This window comes from Cordyceps militaris, assembly GCF_000225605.1.
Source record: "Cordyceps militaris CM01 unplaced genomic scaffold CCM_S00005, whole genome shotgun sequence".
Classification (NCBI taxonomy): domain Eukaryota; kingdom Fungi; phylum Ascomycota; class Sordariomycetes; order Hypocreales; family Cordycipitaceae; genus Cordyceps; species Cordyceps militaris.
Window position 1 is genome coordinate 1,576,953 of NW_006271973.1, and position 21,836 is coordinate 1,598,788.

General features: G+C 53.9%; 10 protein-coding genes across 10 annotated transcripts in view; 3 read left to right on the forward strand and 7 right to left on the reverse strand.

Annotated features, from left to right (window-relative positions):
• Positions 1–690: 690 nt before the first annotated feature.
• CCM_06839 (uncharacterized protein) lies at positions 691–2,218 on the reverse strand (the record flags this gene model as incomplete). The annotated part of the gene is made up of 2 exons (XM_006671977.1): positions 691–1,570; positions 1,635–2,218. 2 exons carry the CDS (start codon positions 2,216–2,218, stop codon positions 691–693), a joined length of 1,464 nt encoding a protein of 487 aa, XP_006672040.1.
• A 421-nt stretch (positions 2,219–2,639) lies between these two features.
• Positions 2,640–3,713, reverse strand: CCM_06840 (short chain dehydrogenase/reductase, putative; the record flags this gene model as incomplete). The annotated part of the gene is made up of 4 exons (XM_006671978.1): positions 2,640–3,273; positions 3,332–3,500; positions 3,574–3,626; positions 3,679–3,713. The coding sequence occupies 4 exons, from the start codon at positions 3,711–3,713 to the stop codon at positions 2,640–2,642; spliced, it is 891 nt and encodes a 296-aa protein (XP_006672041.1).
• A 4,159-nt stretch (positions 3,714–7,872) lies between these two features.
• CCM_06841 (Protein kinase-like domain) lies at positions 7,873–8,674 on the reverse strand (the record flags this gene model as incomplete). Its single annotated transcript, XM_006671979.1, has 3 exons — positions 7,873–7,941; positions 7,989–8,513; positions 8,549–8,674. 3 exons carry the CDS (start codon positions 8,672–8,674, stop codon positions 7,873–7,875), a joined length of 720 nt encoding a protein of 239 aa, XP_006672042.1.
• A 1,070-nt stretch (positions 8,675–9,744) lies between these two features.
• CCM_06842 (uncharacterized protein) lies at positions 9,745–10,196 on the reverse strand (the record flags this gene model as incomplete). The annotated part of the gene is made up of 4 exons (XM_006671980.1): positions 9,745–9,783; positions 9,849–9,876; positions 9,949–10,056; positions 10,126–10,196. The coding sequence occupies 4 exons, from the start codon at positions 10,194–10,196 to the stop codon at positions 9,745–9,747; spliced, it is 246 nt and encodes an 81-aa protein (XP_006672043.1).
• A 371-nt stretch (positions 10,197–10,567) lies between these two features.
• Positions 10,568–11,929, reverse strand: CCM_06843 (geranylgeranyl transferase beta subunit, putative; the record flags this gene model as incomplete). Its single annotated transcript, XM_006671981.1, has 3 exons — positions 10,568–10,864; positions 10,920–11,227; positions 11,278–11,929. 3 exons carry the CDS (start codon positions 11,927–11,929, stop codon positions 10,568–10,570), a joined length of 1,257 nt encoding a protein of 418 aa, XP_006672044.1.
• Positions 11,930–13,466: 1,537 nt separating this feature from the next.
• CCM_06844 (short-chain dehydrogenase) lies at positions 13,467–14,471 on the forward strand (the record flags this gene model as incomplete). Its single annotated transcript, XM_006671982.1, has 1 exon — positions 13,467–14,471. The coding sequence occupies one exon, from the start codon at positions 13,467–13,469 to the stop codon at positions 14,469–14,471; it is 1,005 nt and encodes a 334-aa protein (XP_006672045.1).
• Positions 14,472–14,659: 188 nt separating this feature from the next.
• Positions 14,660–16,619, reverse strand: CCM_06845 (DNA mismatch repair protein Msh4, putative; the record flags this gene model as incomplete). The annotated part of the gene is made up of 5 exons (XM_006671983.1): positions 14,660–15,447; positions 15,616–15,936; positions 15,987–16,344; positions 16,390–16,430; positions 16,490–16,619. The coding sequence occupies 5 exons, from the start codon at positions 16,617–16,619 to the stop codon at positions 14,660–14,662; spliced, it is 1,638 nt and encodes a 545-aa protein (XP_006672046.1).
• A 1,137-nt stretch (positions 16,620–17,756) lies between these two features.
• CCM_06846 (uncharacterized protein) lies at positions 17,757–18,738 on the forward strand (the record flags this gene model as incomplete). The annotated part of the gene is made up of 2 exons (XM_006671984.1): positions 17,757–18,165; positions 18,212–18,738. 2 exons carry the CDS (start codon positions 17,757–17,759, stop codon positions 18,736–18,738), a joined length of 936 nt encoding a protein of 311 aa, XP_006672047.1.
• A 151-nt stretch (positions 18,739–18,889) lies between these two features.
• On the forward strand, positions 18,890–20,554 carry CCM_06847 (WD repeat protein; the record flags this gene model as incomplete). The annotated part of the gene is made up of 3 exons (XM_006671985.1): positions 18,890–19,108; positions 19,166–20,238; positions 20,302–20,554. The coding sequence occupies 3 exons, from the start codon at positions 18,890–18,892 to the stop codon at positions 20,552–20,554; spliced, it is 1,545 nt and encodes a 514-aa protein (XP_006672048.1).
• A 246-nt stretch (positions 20,555–20,800) lies between these two features.
• Positions 20,801–21,836, reverse strand: part of CCM_06848 (uncharacterized protein) — a gene marked incomplete at both ends in the record, with an annotated part of 2,228 nt that continues 1,192 nt past the window's right edge. The window contains 3 exons of the mRNA XM_006671986.1: positions 20,801–20,980; positions 21,570–21,582; positions 21,633–21,811. Of these exons, the coding sequence (XP_006672049.1) occupies positions 20,801–20,980; positions 21,570–21,582; positions 21,633–21,811 (372 nt within the window). The remainder of the gene's footprint in view (positions 20,981–21,569; positions 21,583–21,632; positions 21,812–21,836) is intronic.

The window sequence follows — 21,836 nt, forward strand, 5'->3', positions numbered from 1 at the left end:
CTTCCCCCGCGCGCCGTCGGCCGGCGCTCCGATGACGGGCACAACTGGTCCGGCGCCTTCCCGACATGCAGGTGATGCGGCACAACGAAGGTGCATCATGCCGTGTTACGCGATAAGGGCGGAGTTGAGGGATAGGAAACATCGAGGGAGAAACGCCGAGCGGCGCTTTTCTGACTGAAAAATGACCTGGTGGTGATTGATACGGCCAGTCTATTTGTGGTATCTACCCTACCAAACTACAGTGCAACTTGGCAGCAGAGGAACAAGCGCACAGTGGGAAGCGCAGTGGCGGTGGGCAACTTTGGATTGATCAAATGGGGTCGCGTGGGAATATTCGATTGCTTTTTTTTTTTTTCTCTTGCTGTGGTTTTATACTGGAGTTGGTAGTATTGGTCAGCCCTTTTTGGCTCTCGTTCCAACCACGCAACTGTAAGAGCCGGGTAGTACGAAAAAAGGGAGTAAGATAATAAAAACTGGAAATACTACGAAGATAATTGAGATGATTAGAATAATTACATCAGTATAGATTATTAAATAATCTAGACAACAAGAGTAGAACAATAGTTACAAAGAACAGCATTGAAGACGTGCATTGTCGTCAATATTTCCTTCACGAAGTTTCAGCCCTCATAACTCACACCTATATACCCGAAACCGACAAAACTCCTACACAAACCTACTCCAGACCTTCTACTCGCACTTCTTCATATTCTTCAGCAACGCCGCCGACGTCTTCTGCAGGGTATCAATCGCCCCAAAGACATCCTGTAGCGCGCTCAACGACCTGCCATTGGCATCGTACAAGAACCAGCCCATGGACCGTCCCCACGCCGCGTCGTCGCGGTGCTCCCTCTCCAGCGCGGCCACTCGCGCCTCCATCTCTCGCAGCTTCGCATCGTACTGCGCCCACTCTTCGGCCGCCCGGAGCCCTTGGCCGCCGTCACCGCCGTCCGCTGCCCCGTTGGGACCATGGTGCGCGGTGGGCGGCACACAGCCAATAGTCTCCGTCTCGAGGCGCGCGGCGAGCTGGACCTGCCAGCGTTGGATCTCGTTGGACTCGCGCTGCAGCTGCGCGCTGAGCTCTGGGCGGCGGTCTGGTGCGGCGGCAGCGTAGGGGTTGGCGAAATGGGTTAGCTTGGACTGGATGAGGACTGGTGAAGGCTTCGGCAGAGACTGTTGCTGCTGCTGCTGGACAGGCTGGGGTGGTGTCAAGTCGATCAAGTCGGGGCTGTCGGGTGATGCACCGGCATAGTACTTCTCCGGGGTGTGGTTGCCGGCAGAACAATTCCGTTTACTTGGAGCGTCTGCAGGTAGGGGGCGCCTCAACGTGCCTTGGGTATTCTCCAGGACCGGAATGAAGCAACGCTCGTCAAAGATGGAGCCACTGCCTGCTGAGGCGGGCTCACTCTCGTCAATTTCCACAATTTCCCGTTCTGACGGGGACACTTTTCGCTTTCGTTCCATTTCCGGGCCGGGGAGCCACGCTTGCGGTGCTGGCGACTTGGGCGTGCCAACTTTGTGCAGGACGTGTTTCGGCTTTCGTGTAGTTTTCGTCTCCTTCAAAAGTGCGCTGTTCGATTTCTATCAGCATCTGACTTCCCCCCTTTGCCAGAATAAAGGATAGCATAGCTTACGCTACTTCCGGGTCTGGTTCCCAGAGAGATGTGACCATTTTCTCAGGAGGATCGACTCCAACTAGATTAGCCGGCAGCTTCGAGTCCATGAGCATGTCGACATGGTAGTCGCGAATATTCAGCCAGGCGCTCCGCCTGGACTGAAGAGTTGCTTCATCCACATCCTCATAATAGGCAATCTCCGGTCGCGGCCGAATCAACAACCACTCGTCGACCAGACGCACGAGGAGGGAGACTCTCTGTGCGTTGACGCCGAGCGCCGCATACCGCGCGTCCGAGTACAAGTTGGCCACGTTGCTCACAATCTTTTGGCTGCCGGCCGTGCTGATGCCCCAGTCCTGGGCCACCCACCCCCAGAAGTGCGGATGGTGCTTCAGCGGCGTGTAAAAGAGAAGCATCCGAAAGAGCACAACTAGGTTCGCGTAGGAGCGGGCCGCCCGGTTGCCCTTCTGGAACCGGTTTCTGGCGAGCATGCCCGACATGAGGTGCTCGTCCTCGGGCTTGAGCTTGGATTTGTAGAAGAAGTCTTCGGAGAAGCCGCTGATGCGCGGCAGGGGTATCGAGCCGCCCCGAGGGCCGCCCATCGTGGTCAATGAGTATACGATTTGTTTTGTGGAAGCCGGCGATGATTTGCAAATTTGAGGTGAAGGTGAGAAGATGGAAGGGAAGATGTAAATACGGAAGGGAATATGTAAATATGGAAGGAAAGATGGTGTTTGTAAACGCGAAGTGTACTCAAGAGCACGCGCTGTTTGTACCGGCGTTTGTACCGGCGCAAGGGACGCGTGACGGTCGCAACAAACGGAGCGCCCACGCCGGTGATTACGACAAGGGCATATTGTGTCATGTTTCTATTTTGTTCATATCATTTTTATCGATTGGCTACTTGTTTGGACCTCTCGCTGATAGTTGAACTGCTCAAGATACCGGTAGAGTAGAAGGAAGAGGTAAAATCTTTCAGATCGCTAATTAACTGGATGCAGAAAATAGAACACACCCGCTCTCTTACGCCGTCTTTCCCTGCGCCGCATGAATCCGCTTCGTAATCTCGTCATTCCCCGACAGCGCCGCCGTCATGCTCTCCGTCCAGCTCGTCGGAAGGTACTGGGCCAGCCACGTCCGGCGCGCGATGCCGCCAGTCCAGTACCAGTCCGGCGAGCGGCCAAGCCAGCCGCCGAGCCAGCCCTCGCCCTTGACCGCCTGCGCGACAATCTTGGCGGCATACACGTCCGTGTCCATGGGGACCGTCTCCTGGCTGAACCGGTGGCGCTTGACGTACAAGTCGTCGACGGGCGCGTACAGGGAGCCCTCTGGCAGGCGCTGCGAGATCTTGGCGGCGATCCGGGACCGCACGGTGCCCGTGACGGCGACCATGACGCGCACGCCAAACGGGCGCAGCTCGAGGCGCAGGCTCCGCGAGTACGAGTTGAGCGCGCCCTTGGTCGCGCTGTACACGCTGGCGTAGAGGTCGGCGGCGACGGCCGAGATGGACGAGATTTGCACGACGAGGCCGCGCGCGGGCATCAGCAGCGGGATAAAGGCCTGGCACATGGCCATGACGCCAAACACGTTGGTCTCAAACGTGGCGCGCACGCCGTCCATGTCGATGTCGGTCGCGGGGAGCATGTAGAGGAGGCCGCTGCGAGAAAACGTGGTTCAGTGAGGGAGAGAAACGGGGAGAGGGAGGTCTGTCGCACGCGTTGTTGACGAGAATGTCAAGGGTGCCGCCAGTGATCTCGGTGACCTGCGCCTTGCACTTTTCGATGCTCGCGCTTGAGGTGACGTCGAGCGAGACGGCGCTCATGCCCATCTTGGTGAGCTCCTCGAGGACCTCGGCGCGGCGGGCGGTGGCGATGACGTGGTAGTCTACCGGGTCAGTGTCGTCTCTGGTAGATCAAGCCGAACGGGATAGGAAAATAAAAAGAGAAAGAGGACATACCAGCCTCATGGAATTTGAGGGCCAGTGCATGGCCGATGCCGCCTGGCGTGCAGCTACAGTGTGTTAGTCGACATCGCATAAGTTAGGCGCTCAGTGTCCTTGTACCCAGTGATGAGGACAGTCTTTTTGCCGGAAGCCATTGTGTACAGTCTGCGGGAGAAATCAGTGCCAAAAAATCCGCACACAGGGCAAAAGAAGAATTATTCGATAAATTGCTGGCACATGGGAAATGCGAGTGGCAACCCTGCCAGTATTTATTTGCCCTTGTCTCTCACAAGGTAGTCAGCTTACACCGTGGAATACGTAGCCCAACTAGGAAGTTGTTCTGTCGTGCTTATGCAGCCCGCTCTTCGCCTCAACTCGCTAGGTCAATATATCGCAGCGATCAGACTGGACGTTAGCGAGGTACCAGAATTCTCGTGTACAAAATATCGGACAAACGATTGAAGTGTTAGGTGGCGAGCTGGTGGCATCTCTTCCTGCCTAGTTCCTTGGTACTTATTGACTAGTTGACTGGTTGAAGATGATTCGTTCAAAATTCGTGGTGAAGCAGAAAAGAAAACAGCAGACGCAGTTTCCTCTTCTTTTTCAAATATGTGCTATATTGACAACTGGTCGGCAGTCTATTGCCAGTGGATTCCCTGCCACCCAGCAAGGCTCTTGCGCCAGCTGCCCACCAGATCAAAGACGGTACTGTCCGTCACAATGCCCTGCAACAACTTCCCCTCCTCGCCGCCATACACAAACGTTTTAATCCCCCTCTCAACCACGCCGCCCGACTTGGTGTCCTGCGTCAGCCGCAGGATCCAGGCCTTGGCCTGCTTGAGCGCCTCGTCCGCCGCCACGCCCAGCGCCTTGGTCTGCGCCACGACGTCCTTGGGCAGGTTGCTCTGGCCCGAGCGGTCGCGCTCCTTTTGCTTGTCGTTGAACTGGATGATCCACTGCGACGCGTTCCGGACGGCGACGGCCGTGTCGCGCAGCAGCACGACGCGATGTAGCGACTGCAGCAGCAGTGCTGTGCTGCCCATGTCAGACCCCGAGGCCAGGGCGGCCAGGTAGTCGCGCTGGCCTTCGAGCGAGGCTGTAATGGCGCTGGTGAGCTCGGCAACGAGCTCGTCTAGATTGGCTGCGCGGTCGGCGCATAGTGGGAGTAGAAAGGCGAGCAGGCTGACGACTTCAAAGTACTGCAGCTCCGACTCGGTACAAGCCGAGGCCGCGTCTGGGAGGAACTTGGAAAAGGAGTTGGCGATTTGGCTGAGAGACTCAATGACATAGGTCTGGTCTGCGACGGATCCTGCTATCGGCACCTTGTAAAAGCTGGGCGGCGTGTAGGCCAGAGTCTGCTGGAATGCCTCTGCGAGCAAGGACAAATGGGCCCTGTGGTTCTGCAAGGTGTCAGTATAGTCAAGATACCTTTAGAGAGGTGCTTACGCTGGGAGCTGGCCCAAGTCCAAGCCGCTGGTAGATGGCCGGTGTCGCACTGTGGTTCCACGAAGGGAATGATCCGTAGTCGATGATTTCGTGCATGCTTGTGCCATCACAGATTTCAGCTAAACACACGAGTCAGATTAAACCCCCAACGTTCCAGGTCTTGCTTACTGAATCTTGGATCACTCAGGAAGTCCGTGTCCGAAAGCCCAAGCAGTCGCTCCGAGCGCACGCTCTCCACCAGGCTCATCGCCCTGGTGCAGCTCACGCGCAGATTCTCCATGTACTCTGGCACCCTCAGCACGCTGCTGTAGCTACCGTCCTGGAAGGCGTCGATTAAGCGCCGGGGCATGCGCATCTTGAGTGATGTCTGGTAGTGCGTCTTGATCGACGACATCAGCTGCCAGCCGGCATTGGTCAGCGGCGAGATCATGCCGGGCGCCACCGTGGACAGGCGGTCGTAGAAGAGCGGCGCGAGCGAGTCCATGATGGTGCGCTTGACGGCCAGCGTCTCCCAGACGGCGAGCGCCTCGGAGGTTGATCCAAGACGCAGGTGGAGCTGGACGAGGAGGAGGGATATTTGGCTGTGCTTGGGAGACGAGTTGAGCTGCTGCTGGAGAAGAAGCAGTGCCTGCACCAGGTATTGCGCAGACTCGGTCGTCGGAAATGAAGACGAGACCTGATCTGCAAGACTGATGAGGCAAAATGCGGCAACAAGGGCGACCTCGGACTGCACATCCTTGGTTGACTGGGACGAGTACGAAGCTATCGTACCAATGTGCTTGTACAGGGCCATACTGGCTGCGTAGACGCTCTTGAATTGTGCTTGACGAGATGTGCTTTTTTCATCAGTGGCGGAGACCGTGTTGTACGTCTGTGGGCATGTCGCAGCAAAATACTTCAACTTGAGCGCCAATACCTGCTCCCTCAGCTCCGGTAGATTGTCGCTTCGCTCTTGCGACAAAAAGTGGTGATGCGCGAGGTAGTCGATGCCACCAGCGTCGAGCTCCTCCACGAAGAGTCGGACATCATCAAAGCACGAGGGGTTGGGCGCCTGGTTATTGATATACTTGACCAATTCCCGTAGCCGCAGCGAGGACGGGCTGGAATCTACCGCATCAGGCCCGTCTGACTCCAATAGCTGGAAGCTCGCAGAAACACGCCCAAGCATGACGTTGCGCTTATAAATGGGTTTCGATTCTGCTGCCTTGGACAACTTGAGAAGCAAGTCCTGAACGGCCGCAGTTGTTCTGAGAAAAAATGTCAGAAAAGGTCATGCAGTGGAAAGGGACACATACTGCGCGTTGACATGCTGTATTCGGCTGGCGGCTGTGATGAAGAGCCGCCAAATCTCCCAGTCGGAGGCTTGTAACGTTAATTCTCCATTGTCATCAGACACAGATAGACAGTCTCGGCAAACTTCATACAGGCTCTGCCAGTTTTCGTCTCTCTGAAGCTTTTTTATGCTGTACATGAGGGCCTCCTTGCGACCCTGCTTGAGCTGCTCGACGGGGTTCAGAGCAGCACTATCGAGAAGCTTGCCAAAGTCGGCCGCGGTGCCATGGGTGCCGACAATCTCGTACAACAGGAGAATTTCTTCCTCTGTTTGTATACTGCGAGGCGGTAGCGCCTTTTTGTTTTCCGCCTGCGGCGCCGTTAGTGACGGTCCAATGAACGGGGACGGTGGACTTGCCTGCTCTGTTGCCTGTGCGGCTCGCTCGATCTGTTTCTGCGCCAACATGCCATAGAGCTTCTTTTTTTCGGGCGGCGCCTGAGTAGATATCTAACTCAAGGCAGTCAGTACACTGCAATTTTTCCTTGGCAAAGGGACATACAGCTAGGAGGTGGGTGATGACAATATTCCAGAAGAGAAATGCCCTCTCCTGGGGAAATGATTTGTCAATGAGCGCAGCAATCTGGCTCGTTAGTGTTATCAATGCCGAATGTATAGCTTTTCACGCTTACTTGTTGCGCGCTGACAAGGTCCCAATGCAAGAGACAGGACTCTAGACATCGCGTCGTTTGGTTTTGGTCCTTGGGCGAGGCCTTGGCGGCACGAACTCGCAGAGGCCCCAGCGTCTGGGCAAAGTCATGCTCCTCGAGCAAATGCCGTGTAGCCCATTCCAAAAGATCAATTCCGTCTGCGTCCTTGACCACAGTGCCATCCTTGACGTATGTGTGGACAGCCGTAATGGCGGCATACTTGGCCGCCGGGTCGTCGAGCTGGCTCTCGGCGCAGATCTTGAGCACCTGCGGCAGGTATCAGCTACATTTCCAATATCAAATCTCGAGCAGGTAATATTCCAGCGCGCGGGATTCGATCCGACGCATCGCGACACCTCTCACCTCGTAGTACGGATCGTTCATCATCTTGGCACGCTTCTCAGCGAGCCGCACGACAGTGCTCCAGTTTTGGTCGTAAAAGGCCGACTGGAGCTGGAGATCGACCCCATTTTTGAGACGCGGCCCGGAGCTCTGCATGAGTACTTGTCGTTTGCGGTTGAGTTGTTTGTTTGCGCTGATTTGTGAAGTCGTCAGGTCAGGTTTCACGGGCGTTGATGGTTGATGTGGATTTTCTGGTGGAGTTGGTCGCGCGCCGCGCATCAATTGGCGCCGCTGCCGCAAATAAACTGTACATCACCGCCCAAAACTGCCATTTATCTGGTAGTTTTGGAGTGCATTATGAAACTGGGACCAGACTGTGAGAAACACACTCTTATTTATGCTTCCATCTACGCTCTTACCTCTGTCACGCTCGATGACATTGCTCACTTATCAGCAAGAACTACTGTTGTATTGGAAGAGTGCTGACTTGCAGAGCAGTGGATTAATCGCAAATTAAGGATATGAAAGGGGGGATACGATGAAACTTCAACATGTTCCAAAAGGCAATGTCATTTCCCTTGTCCACATCATAATCCAGTCCGGGTCTTCCCCCGTCTGCATGCGGTCAGCGCTGCTGGTACATTATGAGGCTTGCAACTTACCGCCGGGCGGATAATATACTCCCTCGTGAGCGCCATGTCAAGTGTAAATTTCTTCGCTTCCTCATCTGTGGGATCCTGATCCAGCGGAAACGTACGTGCCCGGTCGAAATCCATCCAGAGTAGCCTTTCGCCATGTTCGTGAGGCGCCATGAACATGTTTCGTGGGTACGGGTCGCCATGCACAACACGTACAGCGTGAATTTCAGCGAGCAGGTCGGCTAGCTTGGCCACGCGATTTTCGCTATAGGTCTCTAGAGATATACGTTGCACGCGAGGAATGTATTCAATCAGGATCGCTTTAGGCGGTAAAGGGTCTTTACAAAACGACCTCAGCTCTGGCCGCTGTCCCGGGTCGATGGTGGTGATGGGGCCATAAAAGTCAGGTACGATACCCCTTGTGCATAGGCCCGTCTCCTTAAATCGGCGGTAGGCAGTTGATTCCCACCTAAAGAGCGTCGACTCCACGGGTTCCCAGTATGCGTTACAGTGCCCGTGATACTGCGTGCGAATGGCTGGGCTTAGTAGCTGAGCATAACCAGCGTCAAACATAGTCAACGTACCACTTTCAGGACACAGACTTTCCCTAATGCTTCGACTTTGAAGATTTCCGAGTACTTGCCATCATAGATTCTTTGTATGAACTTGACCTCGGAAAGGTCTATGTCTTCGATGATTCCATGCTCCATGCTGGTGTGATTGCATGAAAGTTAATTAAGACGGTGAGTGACTGAATGCTTGAATACGTCAGTTCGGGTTAGAGATGACCGGAACTACTGGGATGACTAAGAAAGGTTTGACCATGGCATTCCGGTGTCTCTGCGCGCACGACCGGTTCCAGACAGGCTACCAAGCAGGCTGACCACAAAAGTTCGACGCCGAATTCGCGAAGGGGCGGTGATTGAATCAATGGCATCCAAGACATTGAATTCTTAGTGGATCTGGCCGACTGGAAGCATTGTCAAGACACTCACCGCAAATATTTAAGCGCCAGGATCGCTGTTACCCTATAGTAAAATTCTTTCAGGCGATGTAAAATTGCCGATCTAATCATAACAGTTACGAGTATAGAATATGTGGTGTTATATTCTCACACTGTGTTGACAATATCATATTTCACCTACATGTCCTTGTATCATGCCCTAAGTAGAGTACTAGGGTCTCACTGTTGCCGCGATCGTAACTTTCTCGTCCTGTGTTAATAAGTTTCAAAAGGCGTCGAAGGTCACCCGTCATCGTTCGCTGTCCCACGTGTGTATCAGTATTACATGCATATGGATAGTCTACCTCTTGATGGTTTTTCGTGAAGGCGACAATGCCGTCATTATCGAGATACAGACGCATTCTGCTTTGGTAAGCGAAGGAATGTGCTTGACCTTTTCTCGGCCGTGAAGCGAATATGGAAAACAACTTCTCCACACCCAAAGGTCATCAGCCACGCTGCACTTTTGCGCATCTCAACAATCCGTCTGCACATCAATCCTTATGTGCATGAGCACTGGTGCGGATACATTCCGAGCTGTTACGTGTTCTGAAGACGCTGTTGGACTGGACGATATTGTGGTCGATTCGTAAAAGTACATACTTTGACGATGTTGTCGCAGCAGTCGCTACGTGACAACAAACATCAAAGGCGGATATGATACATGCCGAAAGCCGTATATGCAACCTCGGAGCCAGTCTGTCGGACAGCCCCTCCCATCTGCCTTTGATCGCTCGTCTGGGTTGGGCTACTCGATCGGTCGGCCCTACTGCCTCGTCACCAGAAGCTGCCGGAGTCCTTCTTTCGCTTTTCCGTCTGTCAAGAAGTAGTCGTCAGCGTCCATCAATCTCCATGTTCCAGGCACTCGTCAAGAAACCTACCCAAGCTTGCTTGCACTCGCGATACGCCCTAGTCGCACATCACCATTAGCACCAGCCCCCTCCTGGTCACGATGTCAAAACTCTGAACAAGGAAACGCACTGGAAATAGTCGGCACACATGGCTTTGTCGCCATTGTTTCTATATAGGCACTTGTAGCTTCGCTGCGCCGCCTCCTGGCACGGATCGTAAAACTCGCTCTTGGATTTCCTGGCAGTGTCGACGGTTAGCCCGTTTCTGCGCGGCGGTTGTCGCAAAGCTGGCAGTCATGTCGCATACGTTTCGAATTTCTTCTTGGCATCGCTGGTCCAAGGACTCGGTTGCGAGCCTTCTTCTGGGTTTGACGACATGGCGGTGGTGGTAGACTGAATGATGAATGGGAAAAGTCCCGATGGGGCGAACAGGCATGGAAGCTACAGTGGGTATGCGCAGAACATTAGGCAGGTTCTGGCGCTATCGCTATCCGCTACGAACGACTTATATCCTTCCCATATACGATGATAAAAAAATTGAGATACAACATAATAAAAATATAGACTGCATTTCGTATAAACACTACTCATTAATCCCAAGAACGCCATGGGAGTGAGTGTTTTCGTGACCTGCAACCACACCTCTGGAACTGTGTTTAGCTTTCCGGTGATCTCAAATATAGCTAAATCACACCGCAATTGCGAGCGCATATTTGTTCGTGGCCTTTTCATTATGGATTGTAATTTTGCTACCAAAACCCGTCATTTTCCCAATTCGTCGCCGCTCTCGCCTTTTCCGCCGCCAGCAAGCCATCTCGGGCTTTGGCGATACAGGCCGCCACCTCGACACTGCAGCAGAGCTCGGCATGCAGCGGCTTGAGCTTGGGGTCTCCCATGACCGCCAGTGCGGTGAGACCAAGATACGAATGGTAAATGTCCGGCGGTGCGCCAGTCGTCTTGCCGAACCCTCCGATGCGGTGCTGCGTGATGCCCGTCAGGTAGTTTCTGGCCGGCTCTCGACGCAGCAAAGACTCTTGGCCAAGAAGCTGCGATGGGTGTCAGAACCAACCAAGAATTTTCGTTTGACTACAGGGCACTTACCGATAGTGCACCGGCCGCCCACCAAAAGTAGCAAGTGTCTGCTTTCTTGTTCCAGCGGCCGTTGCAGCCTATCAGGGCGGGAGGGCCGTCGAGCTGTAGCTGCGCGAGCTCCTTTTCGACAAAGTTCTCTTCGTCCTCGTCGCGCTCCATCTCCTCCTCGGCGTGGTATGTAAACTGGCGATGTGCCAGAAATTTGAGTAGCTGCGCACGGTCAGGAATGTGCTCGTCTGCTGCTTTTGCTCTGTCGCCTGCCGAGCCGGGCTTTGAGAGCAGACTGAGCGCAGAGAGCGCGCAGAATGTGTATCCGCCTATGAAGCGTTAGTATTTGAGCGGAAAGGTACTTGAACAATCTTGTTACCATGCGACTCTTGATGCGACGTCGTCTCACCCATGCCACCATCATGCGTTTGCGTCCCGGCGATGAATTCGGTCCACCTCTTGATATCTAAATCTTCCACCCAGCCCCCATCTCCCATTTGCACATTCCCTCTCATCATCCACCGAATACCGGCCGCCATGTAGCTATTCCGCACGTCGTGACCGCCCACCGGCTCGCCCTCCCAGAGCATCTGCGCCACGGCACCGTCCTCGTTCCTCTGCAAGCGCTTCAGCCAGCGCAACAGTCGTTTCCTCCGGACGCCCGCAAAGGCATTCTGCTCATCCTTTTCTGATCCCGTACCGACGGCCGCCAGCGCGAGCAGCACGAGGGCAAAAAAGGTGGCAGCCAGGTTGGCGTCGCCGGCGGACGCACCGGTTGGGGCGTGCGTTGCGCTGCCGCAGAAGCCGCCGTCTGGATGCTGCAAGCTGAGAACCCATGTCCGGATGGCAGCGCGCTCTGGGGGCGTAAGCGGCGACTGTAGGAGGTCTAAAGACGAGATGATGAAGCAGGCGAGCGTGAGCCGTGTCGAGTCATTGGAGGTGTATGGAGCGGGCAGAAAGGTGCCGTGGCAGCGCTTCCAGTATTTTATGTGGCGATCTACATCGAGGGAAGGGCTCTCAGTAGCCGCCATAATGCAGCACGATTGAGCTTTGGCAATGTTGGGTGTGTGTGATGTGGAAGAGTTGTGTTTGTCGTTTGTCGTGGCCCAGCTCAGCAGCCCCACCTACAGAGGCTCACGGGTAAATGGGCATGCAATCAGTTCTTGATCGGTTCTTGAAATAGAATTGGGAATGAAAGATATACGGGCGTAGAGGGAGTATGTTTTTAAAACAAAGCTTCCAAGTTTCCGTATCAGCGACCGAGGAACAGCATATACTGCTGATCAATTATTTACACATAGCGAATAAACAGCATCCCCGCCGCCAGCCCACATCTTGACCGTCGTCTTACACCAGCGGCTGCACAGGATGAATGTGAGAAACAAGCTGATATCCTCTGTTGCTCGATTAGGGACCTGTATCGCGTCAAATCACCACCTTCTTGCAACTCTGTCAAGGAGGTCAAGTTTTGTCCCGGTTTGTACAGTGCGAAGAAACGGTATCTACCTTTGTGATACCAACTGATGAGACGCTCGAAATTCCGCTCTAAGGTTGGACCAACCGCTAACTTGTTGCGTTACTATAAAGTTAGCCGTTGAGCGGAACGCTTCTCGCCTGTTTGTCTGTGCTACATCGGTGGCGGCGCCCCGAATCAGGTGATGCCTGGCAAGTGTTACGCTGCACCAAAACCGATACATGCAGATGATATGATACTATGAAACCTGACAAGTTATATTTCAGAGCCACCTTTTTTCCTACACCGAAATTTGGAACAAAGTTCTTTGAGGCGTGACCGCGACGGCGACAACACAGGTCCGACGCATTTTGACGCTCGCCGTCGCCCCGAATGTTTGCCCACGCCATCGTGCCGAGTCCCAGATTTGATCATCTCATGGAGCACCTCAATTGGTCGCAAACCAATAGCCGAGACAAACCGCATGTACCCTGTTTGGGGAGCACAACAATTCCCTCGCTGCATGTCTCTGTTCTCTGTCTCTGATGCTAGCACTCCCCAGACTCTGGCGACTACAGGGGTTGGACGGTTGGACGGACCGTATCTGTGCTGACCCGGGAGCCCGGTCCCTGACCCGCCGGTGCTGCAGAGAACTCGCGCCGCACACGACTGTTATTACACCATCTGGTCCCTCGGGTTGCTTGTAGATACTAACAAAGCGGGTGACTATGGTTACCCGCTTCCGTGTTCGACGTCTCCCGTGGCTGCCTGCTGCTTTGGCTTGCGGGTGCAGAATCGAAGCTAGTCCTCCGCAACTGAGACTACTACCGACGTTAGCTCCGAAACAGAGATTAACTACGTAGTTGTGCTCTTGTTGGAACGGAAACGGAGTGTTGCATTCAATAGCCAAAACCTGGAAAAACAAAAAAAAGGGCCTAGACAAACACACGTCATTCCGCTCCAGTATATCTTGTCTTCACCCCCTGCTAGCAACAAAAGGTTATTCACCTTTCATCACGCAACCATCATCCAAGCGATCCAACTGCTCAGGTTCGTCAAACGCAATTCGTCTTAAACACAATTCATCACAACACAACTCCCGCGCGCCTCTCACCATGTTTGGCCTGCACTATCTCACCCAGGCGCTGCCCCAGTCGGCCTTTATCCCCAGCCCGCCCTTGACCGAGGCCAACCTGCCGGACCAGACCGGCCGGGTGCACATTGTCACCGGCGCCAACTCGGGCGTCGGCGAGCAGCTCATGCAGATCCTCTACTCCAAGAACGCCACCGTCTACGTCGCCGCGCGCTCCCAGGCCAAGGCCGACGCCGCCATCGCCGCCGCCCAGTCGGCCCACCCCGGCTCCCGCGGCCGCCTGGCCTTTCTCGCCGTCGACCTCGCCGACCTGCGCACCGTCAAGCCCGCCGCCGACGCCTTCCTCGCGCGCGAGACGCGCCTCGACGTGCTCGTCAACAATGCCGGCGTCATGTTCCCGCCCGCCGACGTCGCCAGCGCCCAGGGCCACGAGATGCAAATGGCCACAAACTGCCTCGGCCCGTTTCTCTTCACCAAGCTGCTGACGCCGCTGCTCGTGGCCACGGCCAAGAAGGCGCCCAAGGACTCGGTCCGCGTCATCTGGGCCTCGTCGCTGGCCAACAACCTCTTCTCCCCGTCCGGCGGCATCGCCTTTGACGCGGCGACGGGCGCACCCAAGAAGCACGGCATCACCCAAGTCAACTACGGCCAGTCCAAGACGGGTAACCAGTTCTACGCCGCCGAATTCCACCGCCGGTATGCCGCTGATGGCGTCGTCAGCGTCACCTTCAACCCGGGCAACCTACAAAGCGGCCTGCAACGCCACCTGCCCGGCTTCGTCCACGCCTCCCTGACGTACTTTGGCTACCCAGCGCGCAACGGCGCCTACACGGAGCTGTTTTGCGGCTGGAGCCCGGACATCACCCTCGAGAAGGGTGGATCATTTGTGATTCCCTGGGGCCGCCTCGGCAACGATTACGTCCGTCCCGACCTGGCCAGAATTGTCGAGGACAACAAGACAAACCCCGACGCGTTGCCAAGACAACTTTGGCAATGGAGTGACAAAGAAACGGCCAAATATGTCTAACGTATCTGAACTCATGTGCTCGTGTGTAATGAATTGAAGCGACTATATATAGTAGTAGCAACTGGAGAGCTGTTGCGAGCTGGGCTCCAACACAGACATCAGACTGATCATGTATGAATATAGCAATTGCAAAATGGTATCACCCCACGAGCTTCTCTCTTGACCTGACGAAACGTGTTTCGAGTCGCTTAGCCACCGTCCTCGATTGCAGCCATCTGCGTGACGAATTCATGCTGTAGCTGCTTAAGATAGCCCGGGAGGGCATCTTCGGCGCCGTCAACTCTTGCTTGCTTCAAAGCTTCGTGCAGACCAAGGATGAGCTGACGCCGTCTCTGCAATTTTTGTGCCTCCGGGTTTTGCCGGTTTGCTTCCTTGCGAAGCCTGCTCGCTCGAACAAACTCTTCCGCCTTTCTAATCATGATCTCCGGAAGGCCCATTGCCTTGGCGAGGTTGATGCCGTAGTTTTGCTCATCACTTTCGGGACCGCGCTCGGTCTTGTACAACATGGTGATGTGCGGCACCCCGGCTTCACTGATGGAGCAGTCAGTTGCCAAGTGCAGGTTCAGCACGCCGGGTCGGTTGGCTAATGCCCGTGCGAGATCTAGAAAATGAGTCGCAAACCACACGAACGCCTTGGACTGTATAAGTGCCTCTGCCATGGCCATGGCGATGGCAAGCCCGTCACGCGTGCTGGTGCCTCTCCCGAGCTCATCAATGATGACCATGCTTTGTTGATCTACATTACGCAGAATGAATGCCATATCGCGCATTTCGACCGAAAAACTGGATAGTCCTGCTTCAATGTTATCGTTCAAGGAAATGCGAGTGAAGATGTTATGGACAACGGAGAAGGAGGCATATTCGGCTGGCACAAAGCAGCCAATCTGCGCCATAATCTGGAGTAACGCGATGGCTCGTATGTACGTGCTTTTGCCGCCCATGTTGAAACCGGTCACGATATGAAAGCAATGCTGCTCTGTGGCAAAATAGTCGTTAGGTACAAACCGCTCCGAAAGTATCTACATTCATTAGCTGGGACAGATCTACAGAGAATACGCTCAGACCTTGTCAAGTATCGGGTGCCTAGCCGACTTCAGCGCCAACCTATTTGTAATCTCTGGTCGTATATAGTCGCGTGTCGTACTTAGTTGGGTGAATGAGGCGAGCATATCCATGAGGCCGACCGATTCACACATTTTGAAGAGATGAGATGCGTCTGCTTGTAGAGCGGTGATCAGCTGCTCAATGATGGCGTCACTACGAAAGACTACCTCGTTTGAAGTGTCAGATAGTCGCATATTCAGCTTGACAAGGTCAAGAGTCTGGCATTCAATACTACCACGCTTCTTGGCGACATTGATCAAGAGACCAGGGGGATCAACACTGTTGTAGTCACCTATGCTGAGCTTCAGGAAGTATTTTCGGCCATTGTCGAATTTCAGAGTCGCAATTATGCCGAATTTTTCTAGGACAAAGGTTCAGTCAAAATTGCCAGTAATGACTTGAATATCGTACCGTTTAGTTGCTCGACGTAACTGTGGATTTCCTCGGTCAATTCTTTGTATGCTTGCCGGGAGACATCCAGCACGCCACTTATACCAGAACGCACGGCAAAAGTTCGCTGATTTCGCAAATCAAGGGCGGATTTTGTATATGCTACGTCGGATTCCAATACTGTAGTGATTTTTTGTAGCATTTCCGCGATCTTCTCGAGGCTACAGAGCTCCCGGATCTTGACTAGAAGGGGAGCGATCGCCGGGCCCATGGCCACGTGGAGTTCCTTGGCCGCTTCCAGGAACGACTTGATCATGAGCACCTGGTTGATCTGATTTTCTGCTTGGGAGATTGCTGAAATTACCGGTATGGTGATTAACTGGACCAAATTAGCGACACGTGACATACTACAGGGAAACATTACCTTGGTAAGGAGTTTTTCCACATCGAGAAAGTTCCTCAGAGCTACGATTAGTTAGTTAACTTGTCATTTGAGGGGTAACTGTAGAAGATGGATTCTGTACTTTTTCGAATTCCTAGAAACATTTCGTCGTTGATTGTCAACTCCTCGACAGCCTCGTAGCGTGGGGCCATGAACGATTCGTACAGCGTGGGCGGCTGGAGGATGTTGCTACGGAGCATTCGGGTTCCCATTGGCGTAATGCAATGATTGAGTAACCCGAATAGACTATCTTTCGATTTGGGCAAATGACTGTTTTGAACAATTTCCAAGCATTGGATTGCAGAGATGTCAATCATCATGGTGTCATCTGAAGGTTGATAACGCAGTCGTAATGAATGCGGCGCAAACGTGATGGAGAACTGGTGCTCTATCTGTGCCATCGCCTGACCATGTTAGCGAACCAAATTGCAGACAAGGAGCCTCGTCCGTACTGCAGCCAGAGCGCACACAGCATAATATTTGCCTTGAATAGCGACTTGGATGGGCTGAATGTCAGTTTCGAAAGCCAGCTTATTTATGTACTCCAACCCTTGGTTCTCGGACCAAAATGACCGGTCAGTCTCGTCAATCGGGGTATTCCCAAACATGGTTTGAAGGAGCGGCGTCAGACTGGTTGATTTTGATCCTTGACTCAAACAAACGATCCGGGAGGGCCAATTTATACGAATTTTGTGAAGAGTCTTGACATAGGACTGATTGTCGCAAATTTGACTGAGAACGGCTTCGCCGATAGAAGTATTGACAAAGGCCATGCCAACGGAGGGCGAAACGCCACGCGCCTCACAGACTGCACAGACAATAGTATGGGCCTCTCCTATTCCTAGAACGGATGAAGCATTAGTGGCCCGCGACTTTCGACCCGAGGCCGTTGTGGGCCGGCTCAGTGAAGCTGATATGTCTGACGGGGCGAGATTAGGCGTCGATGCAGACGCTGGATGGGATATGGGCTGGAACGGTTGATTTCTCTTTGGAGTAGCGGCACTTGTAGTAGTAGCACTCTTCTTTGGACGGCGTGAATGTGATGAAGCTGGTGTGTCGCTTCGAGATGCGCTCGTGTTGGTGAAGTATCGAGAAGAACTCAGACTCGGCATCAATGACCGCGGCTTGATCCGTGAACGCTCCATTTAGGCTCTGGCAGATTTTTTCATTGGTGACCAGAAAAGGTATGATAGCAAGTGTAGTTGAGACTTGCTGGTCGCAAACGGGACGCGACGGCACTTGAAGGCAGCCGCCCCACAGCTACTGCTTCGTGGCACCTTTGGCACCAGGCACCGTCAAGATCCGCACCTTGCAGCAATCATTCACCCAACGGGGGAAGACCAGTCGCGATGTTTGGTATCTTGGAGGCCGTAGCGATTCCTCGCACAGGCGTCTTTGACACGTACGACAATCTGGTTGATAATCTGAATGAGCGGATGGTAAAGGATGGTTACAAAATCGTGAAATCGCGCTCTCACAGGGCACGCGTGGTTGGTCCGGATGGTCCCAGCATGGAGATGATTCGCGCCGACTTGGTCTGTGATCGTGGTGGCCGACCATACAAGTCGGTGGCAACAGAACGCAAAACATCGACTAAGAAGACGGGCTGTCCGTGGAAGGCAAAGGCGGTTAAGCGGAAAACGGTCGGAGGGTGGGTGCTCACTATGGTTTGCGACGAGCATAACCACGAGCCAGGCACGCCGGAGCCTCCATCACCAGAGCCCAGCGATGATGAAGCAGAACAAACGGACGACTCAGGTATGGATATGAAAACCGGTTTCTATTGTTTTACTAACCACTGCAGCCGCAAATTTGCCAGCACTTGGGCCGGAAACCGCGGCTGCCGTCCAAGTCGCTGGCTTGTCGGACACGGCAGTACGGCTGACGGGAGAAACATTCAATCAGTACAAGCGAGATTACAGGAAGCTTTCACCACCAGAGAGAATGCAGATCCTTGCAAATATGCAGATGCGGATTGCTGCCATTTTCGCGATTCAGAATGAAGATGCGCAGCGGCAGCGGCGTCTGGAGCGCCAAGAGAAGCGTCACCAAGAGATCGAAGCAAGCAAAAGGGCGCGACAAGGAGAAAATCCAACACCAATATCAACAAATAAAAGACAAAGACTGAGCAACATCGGAAACCCAAACCTTGGCCAAGGCGCTCCCCAACATCAGATGCAAGAACAGGCGCAGCAATCTAGGCAGCAATTGACCGACACAGCACAACCGCAGGACAAATCCGTGCAAACCTCGGTTACCATCTCCAACAGAAATGTTCCATTTCAGCAATACGCGTTCAACGGCCGGCGTGGTCGAGCGCCAAATCCATAAAAGCTGCGCCAATGCAAACAGTGGGCCGCATCTCCCATTCGGTTCTCCAGCTTTCACCGCCTAATATATTTTTGCCAGTTGCCCCACCACCAAATATCGACGACTTTTCCAATCGCTTTGACTCTGGCACCACGGCGATATCAAAAGGAAAATGTCGACAGTCTTGCCTCCACCCTCCAAGAGACAGCGCCGCGAGGGTCTCGAGCGCTCTCGTGTTCAGCAAGATGTTTCCGCGGCCTCTGGGCCTGATGGCTCCTTCAAGGCTCGATTTGTCGACCCGGATGGCAATCAGCAGGCGTTGGTAGAGGTTCCGCTGGCCGATGCTTCAGAGAAAAACTTGTCGCTACTGTTGAATACACTTTTAGCCAGAGTATGTAGTCTAAGTTACGTTACGCTATTCCCCTTTCCTGTGCTGATTGGTGAGTAGGAAAAGGAAGATTTCGTCCCATATCGGTTCCGAATCCACATTCCCGACAGCGACATCATTGTTGACCAATATCCTACCGATCTGCTACAATTTTTGCGCAGTCATGGCATTGAGAACCCTTTTGAAACCACGGTTACATTGAGTGCCGAGCCGCAGGCAGTCTTCAAAGTCAAAGCCGTTACACGCATGTCACATCGCATCCCGGCGCATGGCGAAGCCATTCTTGCAGCACAATTTCCTCCTCAGACCAGCAGCTTGCTAGCCACGGGATCTGGTGATAACACCGCCAGAATCATGGATACCGATACCGGAACGCCTAAATATACTCTGTCTGGCCACAAGGGATGGGTGTTATGTGTCGCGTGGTCGCCGGACGGACGCCGGCTCGCAACTGGCAGTATGGACAAGACAGTACGGCTGTGGGATCCCGTGACCGGCAAAGCTGTTTCTGGCGGACCGTTGAGTGGCCACGCCAAATGGGTGACAAACATCGCTTGGGAACCATATCACCTGTGGAGAGACGGCACACCCCGATTGGCAAGTGCCAGCAAAGACTCGACGGTACGCGTGTGGATTGTGGACGGTGGCACCACGGAGCATGTGTTATCCGGACACAAAAGCAGCGTCAGCTGCGTGAAATGGGGAGGCACAGGAAGCATCTATACAGCCAGCCACGATAAGACGGTCAAAATTTGGAACGCAGAGCTTGGGACGCTACTACACACGCTCTCGTCTCACGCACACTGGGTTAATCATTTGGCCTTGTCCACCGAGTTTGCGTTGCGAACGGCCTACTTTGATCACACGCCAACCCCCGCAACGGAGGAAGAGAAGCGGGCCAAAGCCAAGGAACGCTTCGAGAAGGCTGCCAGGATACAAGGCAAGGTTGCTGAACGGCTAGTCTCGGCAAGTGATGACTTTACCATGTATCTGTGGGACCCTTCGCAGGGGACAAAACCTGTAGCGCGAATGCTCGGCCACCAAAAGCAGGTCAACCATGTAACGTTTTCCCCGGACGGGAGCTTGATTGCCAGCTCGGGCTGGGACAACCACACAAAACTATGGAACGCCAGGTAGGTTTGATATCACATCTCAGGAAAGATAACAAGATTGAATGTGCTGACATTGGATGGCAGGGACGGAAAATTCATCAATACGCTCCGGGGCCACGTGGCACCAGTATACCAATGCGCCTTTTCTGCTGACTCGCGGCTGCTTGTGACGGCTTCCAAGGATACGACGCTGAAGGTGTGGTCGATGGCGACGCACAAGTTGGCGGCGGACTTGCCTGGTCATCAAGACGAGGTATACGCGGTTGATTGGAGTCCGGATGGCAAAAAGGTTGGCAGTGGCGGAAAGGACAAGGCTGTACGGCTGTGGTGCAACTAAAATGGAAAAGCGAGATGGATAAGGAATGCATACTATTGCATATGATATGGCCTATTTAGGGGGCTGGCTGGTAGGAACTAGATGTTATGATAGCGACGGTGTTCATGCAAGGCTGGATGTTGACGTGGCAATGGAAATGAGGCATATACACTTGGGCGAGGGTTATAATAGATGACTCCGTTGTTGTTTTCTTGCTGGAATCTGAGTGCCGAATCTGCAGAGTGATGTGATTTTGAGGGTTGTCGGTCATTTTAGCCAGTTGCGATTGGCCGAGGTGGGCATGGATGTGAAGTGGTGGGAGAGGTTCGCGCCGTGGCGTTTTTTGCGTGACATGGCTCGGCCAGTGTTGAGGCTGGCCACGGTCAAGGAGAAGCATGTGAGTAAAAGAATGGTTGCCAAGCAGGCGACAAGATATAGAGACGGAAGCTGGGGAAGGATACGGGAGCGGGAGGGGATCGACCAGTACCTGAAGCTAGGGAAGGCCGGGGTAGCGAGAAGATGGACGAGTCGGGAGCGCAGTACCAAGAGCTACGTGAGACATTAGGCTCGTGCTATGCAATAGTGTGATGTACAAGTATTGCTTTTAAGCGTCAAGTCGGTTGGGCGTCGATACTATGCTAAGCATAAGGACAGCAGGAAGAATGCGATATGGGTTTGGCATGGGAGTAGAAAGTAGGACAGATGGGATAGATATCAAAGACAGCTTTGTCAATAACAGGAATCACATGGAAAACGAACTCGTGAGCTGGGTTGCAGGATGCTGTGCGAGGTTGCTCTAGGGTTGGGTGAGAAGGACGATGATGGGATGGGGGGGAGAGCCTGGAGGGGATTGTGAAGGAGCCCAAGCCACGCGCCGTGATGGCGGCGCCGCCTGTGTGTTGGGCGGCAGAGCCTAATAAAATGCAAGTGATAATACCAAGAGAGGCGAAAAAGAAGGGGACTTGGTGGGTTGCGCAGCAGGAACAAGAGAGGTGCGCTGTCTATCTGTAGGTGCTCCGTCGTCCACACGACTTACACGAAGGAGGTCACTAACACGTCAGGTGGTGTCAAAGAGTTGGGCTGAGACCAAAGTCAGCGCGTGTCGATTTCGTTAGCCAATTTCTCGTCTACCTGGCCAACTAGCGAGACTAGTTCGGTCTCATTCTGATCCCCGATAGAAAATGGCTCGTCTAAAGACGGGAAGAAGCAGATGGCACGGGGGGGGGGAGCGGGGCGGAGGGACGGCGACGCGGGCGCGGGCGCGGGCGCGGCCCAACGCTTCATCGTGGCTGCGGCCCGCGCA